General features: G+C 44.8%; 1 protein-coding gene across 1 annotated transcript; it reads left to right on the forward strand.

Annotated features, from left to right (window-relative positions):
- Window positions 1-424: 424 nt before the first annotated feature.
- Window positions 425-1347, forward strand: OR8A1 (olfactory receptor family 8 subfamily A member 1). The gene is given in 2 exon segments (XM_025893992.2): window positions 425-734; window positions 737-1347. Coding segments are annotated over 2 exon segments (918 nt in total). The 5' UTR covers window positions 425-427.
- Window positions 1348-7011: the final 5664 nt, after the last annotated feature.

A 7011-nucleotide genomic window follows, 5' to 3' on the forward strand; every position in this document is an offset into this window, starting at 1 on the left:
ACCTGAGCATGCATCAGCATCACAGGAGAGAGTGTTAAACCCAGATTGTTGGCCCCACCCGCAGGGGTTTCTGATTTGGTAGGTCCTGGGTGAGGCCTGAGAGTTTGTATCTCTAACATGATGCTAACGCTGCTGGTCCAGGGAACACACTTTAAGAACCATTGCTGTAGGATATCTGAGAAACATAAAAGTGGTAAAAGTCCCAGATCTTGCCCCCTTTTTCTTCTCATCCTCATGATCTTTGAAACACCCAGAGGCTGGTCTTTCACCCTGCAAACAGCAAGATGAGGGGAGGATTCATCAGGAAAGAGCCCAGGATCACCCAGCTGACCCCAAGTGCTCAAAACTAGCTTCACCCAAAAGTCCAAGGTGCAGCCTTTCATGGGCTCTTCTCTCCCATCCCCACAGGGCTCCCAAACACAGGAGAATGGCTGCAGAAAATCACTCTACAGTGACCGAGTTCATTCTCAGGGGATTGACAAATCAGCCAGAGCTCCAGCTCCCCCTTTTCTTCCTCTTCCTTGAGATCTACTTGGTCACCATGATAGGGAACCTGGGCATGCTCACACTGATTTGTCTGAATCCTCAGCTTCACACCCCCATGTGCTACTTCCTCAGCAATCTGTCACTTGTGGATCTCTGCTACTCCTCTGTCATTACCCGGAAAATGTTGGTGAACTTCGTGTCAGAGAAGAACACCGTCTCCTACGTAGGGTGCATGTCACAGCTCTTCTTGTGTTTGTCATTGCCGAGTGTTACATGCTGACAGTGATGGCCTATGACCACTATGTCGCCATCTGCAGCCCTTTGCTCTACAATGTCATCATGTGTCATCAAGTCTGCTCCCTGCTGGTGGCTGTGGTCTATGCCATGGGGCTCATTGGCTCAACAATAGAGACTGGCCTCATGTTAAAACTGTCCCATTGTGAACTCTTCATCAGTCATTACTTCTGTGACATCCTCCTCATGAAACTTTCCTGCTCTAGCACCTATGATATTGAGATGACAGTCTTCTTTTTGGCTGGATTCAACATCATAGTCACCAGTTTAACAGTCCTTGTTTCCTACGTCTTCATCCTCTCCAGCATCCTCCGCATCAGCTCCACAGAGGGCAGGTCCAAAGCCTTCAGCACCTGTAGCTCCCACCTTGCAGCTGTGGGGATGTTCTATGGATCTACTGCATTCATGTACTTAAAACCGTCCACAGCCAGTTCCCTGGCCCAGGAGAACGTGGCCTCCGTGTTCTATACCACAGTGATCCCCGTGCTGAACCCCCTGACCTACAGCTTGAGGAATAAGGAGGTAAAGGCTGCCATGCAGAAAACACTGAGGAGAAAAGCGTTTTGAGGTAAATGTTATTCGTTCTCAATTTTAAAATTAAGTTGCTTTAATACCAGAGGGAAGCCCCCTGAATGCTTATCCAAGTGTGATGGGAAATAGGCGCTTGACTACATGGTTGCCTCCCCTTCTTCTCTCTTCCTTCCCTCCCTCTCTGGACTCTCATTTCTGTTTGAAATCAAATTATTTCAAGTTCATGTTTTCTTTCACTTGAGATCCAGTTTCTCTGTCCTGAACCCTTTGGTAAACATTTACTACCTTAACTGTAATTTAACATAAATTTTAAACTTTCAGCACTGAGTTTGAAAGTCATCCATTGTTTTATTGCCTTCCCTATAGAAAATATTACTCAACCCAATTCTTTTTTTTTTTTTTTTTGTGCCAGGGAGTACACAGGCAAGGAGAGGTGAGTGTGAAAGCCACCAAGAAGTGAGACACAGATTCTTGTTCATCCAGACCTCTTCTGTCTTCACTCCTCTCTACTCGTTCTTGCCCAAGAACCTCTACATGATCCCTTTATGTAATTTCGTAGTAACAATAAAAATTGTAAGAGCCAGTCACATATTTTGAGATGCTTACTCTGAGCCATGCAACTCCCCTAAATGCTTTATATGCATTATTTCAATGATGCCTCACAACACGTAGGTACTGTTGTTATCCCCATCTCACAGATACGCAAACTTGGTTCAGTAACTTGCTAAGGTCACATAGCTGGCAAACAAACAACACTGGGATCCAAATCGAACTCAGAGCCCACAGTCAGCTCTCACACACTATCCCTTCACCTGTAGGCCGACACTCCTTTTGAACAGCCTCTTAAGCTTGACCTAATTATACTTTTCCAGTTTTAGATACCTCCAAAAAACCAATTCGTCAGATCCCCACCTTTTATCACCTGCCTTAGCCTCTTTCCCTTTGTAGACAACTTCTTCAAGATGACTAAGGAAAGATTACACCAGAGTGACCAACTTGGCCCTGTTTGATGGGCCCTTTCCCATCATTAGCACTGAAAGCCCTCCATCTCGGGAAATCTCTCAGTCCCAGACAAAGCAGGATGATGGGTCACCCTAGATTACACAGGGTGTAAAACCTCTTGCTGCAAAACCTTTTGTCCTGCTTAAATAATTGATAGATCTACTGTCAGCCTCTCAGTAAATCCAGTGGCCATGGGACAAATTCCCCCCTGCTCCCCTTGCTTATAATGCTATCAAGGATAAAAGGGTTTTAGACTCAGCGGCCTGACATATAGGGCAAAGGATTTATGGACATCCTCTTGTCATTTATAGCTGCTTTTGGTATGCTTTTGTATCAGGCTGTGGTTTATTATGGGAAACAGAAATAACTAGTCTTCTCAAGCAGAAAGGAATCTAATACAGGAAACTAGTTGCTTACAGATTTTTTGAATGACTGGAGGAGGGAGGTGGCCCCCAGGGTGACTTCACAGTAGACATGACCTAGGGGTCCTACTGCCCCTGTCCCTGCTGCCCCCATGAAAATTGCCTCTCACACTCACGAAGAGCAGAACCTAGGATGCGCATCACCTGGACACCTGTCAGAAATGCAAATTTTCAGGCCCTCTGTAGGCTCCAGGCCTATAAAATTAGCCACAATCTTGTGCTTTAATAAACCCTCAGGTGATTCTGAGACAAAATGAAGTATGGGAACCCCCTCCTACCACCTTTCCAAGGACAATTAATTCACATCCCAGCGCTCCAGCTACCAGAGCATCTGGGTATGTAATTTTTAGTTTTTAACCTGACCAGAAGGAGAGTAGAATGGGTATTGAAAGAGCCATTCACAAGTGGCTACCCATTTTTTCCTGACCTTTCTCCTGAGATCAGATCACTACCACTATAGAGGCCCGCTGGTTAGAAAAAAAACATAGGAAAATACTTGTTCGCTGAAGGTGAGAAACCATAAAGCCAAATAAATTGGTGAATTTCATTATATCAAAAATTAGGACATTTGTTCAGCAAAGGACACAGGGGATGGAGTTAATAGAAATAGAATGGAACGATATCTAACTAGCCTATATTAGAAACACGGGCAAACCAACAAGAAGAAAAACATCAACAGAAAAAATGGGCAAGGTATATACAACAAACACTTTCTTTACATGACAAAACCTGAAGTGCCACCAAGCATGTGAAAGAGATGCTTAAACTAATTACTAATCAGAGCAGTGCAAATTAAAACAATGAGCTCTCTCTTTACACCCACCACTGGGTACATAAAAGGACAGGGTGCGGCAGAGACTTGGCAGCAGTTAGAAGCAGAGGATTAGCTACGGGCAATAGAGCCTAGAGCTCGAGGGCTGTGCGAGATCTACAACACATTGCTTGTGTATATAAAATTACATGCACACAAACCAGAAAAAAAAAAAAACACATTTAGAGAGAAAAAAATAACATAAAATATACATTAAGTAGGTTAGAATGGTTACCCAGAGAGATAAGACGCATGGAAGTAGGGAGTGGGGAAAAGAGAAACAGAAATAAAAGTTCCTTTTTCTAGACTCACCCGCCCCCCCAGAGGCATACCAATCAACACGCCCCAAGAGCCCTGGCTCAGAGCTGGCCACTGACCTGCTGAATGGGGAGACAGGCAGGCCCACCCTCAATATCTGTGAGGCCTGGAGAAAGCTTCTCTAAATATCTGGAAGTTAAAAATCAAGCTAACAAAATGTTAAATATTTTCTTCTTCCTACCTTGACAAATATACCTTCATAACAAGCTAAAATGCCAGGTTCAAATTTAGAAATCTCAGAATGCTAAGAGTTCTGCACCAGAATGTGATATTAAAGGAAGACTGTGCCTGGTCTTCAGCCCCCTGCCCACAGCCCCAGCATGCTCCCTCCATGTTCCACCACCAAGTCTGGCCCCCTCCACAAGGGGCCTCACGCAGACACATTTACGGATATCCTCGCATCCAAACTCCATCCATATCCCCCTGTACGCAGCCATCCCCTGGTCATCCCTTTGGTCTCGGGGTGAACAACCAGCTGTGTGACCTACTTGTAGGGGATGGACCTTAGGAAGAGCGTTATAAGCAGGCCAAGGGTATGTGAGCAGGGAATTCTGGTATCCCAACATTGAAAGCAAGTCCAAAATGAAGTACAGAGGTTCTGGCTGAGCATGTCCCCTCAGCTCTGTTCATCCTGTGGGGAGGGGCACAGCCAGAGAAGGGCCGAGGACAGAACACCTCTCACCAAGTCTAAGAAGGCTGTTATGGAGGCCAGGTGACCTTTGCCCATGTGTCTGCCCATAGCTGCTTCTCTCCCTGACTGGCTAGTCCTACAGTTGAGATGTTTGTCCTTCATATTACACTTTACAAAGCATCTTTTTTTTTTAGAGTGAATTCAAATTTATTTGCAGAAGACTATTCTTTATGAGAAAGCATATTAAGTTTTAGATAACTTTGATTTCAGCTTTCTCAGGGGTTTTTTCTACTTGTTATGGGTGTGGCATAGAGTTTTCTTAAAAAGAGAGGAAAGCTATGTGAGTACATAAGCTCTTTTCTCATTTTTCATACCATCAGAGATAGAGTGTGTACACAAGGAACATCCTCTCTCATGTGTCCTCTGAGAAGTACACTCAGCCTAAACTTCAAAGGGTCTCTTTCTTTTTTTTTTGCCTGCAGTTAACAATATGGTATTGTATATTTAAAAATTTGCTAAGATTGTAAATCTTATGTTCTTGTCCCCCCAAAAATTTTTTAAATAGGAGACAGAAGGAAACCTTTGGAGGCGATGCATATGTTCATGGCATTGAGTGTGGTGATGGTTTTCACGGATGTATACTTCTCTACAAGCTCATCAAGTTGTATGCATTCAATGCGTACAGCATTTTGTATGTCAATCACACCTCAATAAAGTGTTTTTCTTTTAAATGGCATCTTAACGCTCAACAGCAATCAATACTTACCATCTTGTGAGATCACCTTATATAATGTTTACAAATAAGAAAAATAGGGGGCGCCCGGGTGGCTCAGTCGGTTGGGGCTCCAACTCTTGATTTTGGCTCAGGTCATGATCTCGGGGTCATGAGGTAGTGGGATCGAGCCGCATTGGACTCTGTTCTCAGTGGGAAGTCTGCTTCTCTCCCTCTCCTTCTGCCCCTCCCCCAACTCACACGCACATGTGCTCTCTCTCTTTCAAATAAATAAATAAATAAAGCTTAAAAAAATAAGAAAAATAGGGCTAAGTGAGTTATCCGAAGTGTGGAAAAAACAAAGACCACCAAATGAGAACAAGCAAAGGCTATTTATTCAGAGCTTGCCATAACAGGGAGCCAGCCACTATTGCTGGCCTTTGGTAGAGAAACTCATAAGTAGGCCAGGGAGTGAGAAAAAGGGGAAAGGCTTCAGTGGTGCTCTAATTGGAGGATGTTGGCATGGGGAAGCTGGAGGCAGGCTAACTAGAGCCGGGGCTCCCTCTGGGATTGGTTGGGGGAACATACTTGGCTTTCTCTGGTCCGGAGTTGGAACAGAAGGCAGAAATCAGCAAAGCTGGCAGTCAACAACTGAATCCTGACGACTCTGGGCTAATTATTGCAGAGGCTGTGGTTTGGCTTCACAGGCTGGTTGCTGCAGAGGTTGTGGGGAAGAATTCTATTTTTACACAAGGTCTGGCCATTATGCGTTTGTGTATTCAGATCCTCAAAAGTTACACAGCAAAAAACTGATAACTATGGTCCCTGGTCTTTTGACTGCAGCTATCAAAGTTCATGCTTTTTGTGCTTCTGTATCCTGCTATGCATTCCAGAGCTTTACAGAAGGCTCTCATGTAGTTGAAACAGCTTGGGAAAAGTCCAGGGCAAGGGTGTGGAAAGGATAGTCTTTAGCATCAAATGCTTAATCTCAGGAAACAAACTGAGGGTTGCTGGAGTGGTGGGGGGTGGGAGGGATGGGGTGGCTGGGTAATGGACATTGGGGAGGGTACGTGCTATGGTGAATGCTGTGAATTGTGCAAGACTGTTGAATCACAGACCTGTACCTCTGAAACAAATAATACATTATATGTTAAAAAAACAACAAAAAAGAAGAAGATAGCAGGAAGGGAAAAATGAAGGGGAGGAAATCAGAGAGGGAGACGAACCATGAGAGACGATGGACTCTGAAAAACAAACTGAGGGTTCTAGAGGGGAGGGGGGTGGGGGGATGGGTTAGCCTGGTGATGGGTATTAACAAGGGCAGGTTCTGCATGGAGCACTGGGTGTTATATGCAAATAATGAATCATGGAACACTACATCAAAAAAAAAAAATGCACAGCAGTTTTGGAATAGGAACCACAGTCCAGAGTTAAAACCTTCATTAGGAAAAAGAAGAAAATGCAGTTGTAATAATCCCAAGCAGAGTCTTGGGGTTCCATTCTCATTCAGAACCTTCAACACATTTAAGCAAACTCTGCTCAGACCCCACACCAATTATGGAGGGTCGCTGGCCCATAGCCTCCCTTTCCCTATCACCACACTGAAAATTCCTTTGTGAGGGTTTAGCACAAAGCAGTGGAGCTCCACCAGCTCAGGGGCAGCTCAGGGTAAGCAGTCTGGCACCAGGCCCAGCTGAAGTCGGATCCTCTTCCAGCAAAGACTCTCTCAAGGCCAAGCCTCCCTCTAATTACCCAAGGCCTGAACAGTTAGAGAAGCATCTCCTGCTCCTAGCGCAGACACCTG

This window comes from Callorhinus ursinus, unplaced genomic scaffold, assembly GCF_003265705.2.
Source record: "Callorhinus ursinus isolate GAN/ISIS: 27379988/994484 unplaced genomic scaffold, GSC_fseal_2.0 scaffold19, whole genome shotgun sequence".
Taxonomy (NCBI): domain Eukaryota; kingdom Metazoa; phylum Chordata; class Mammalia; order Carnivora; family Otariidae; genus Callorhinus; species Callorhinus ursinus.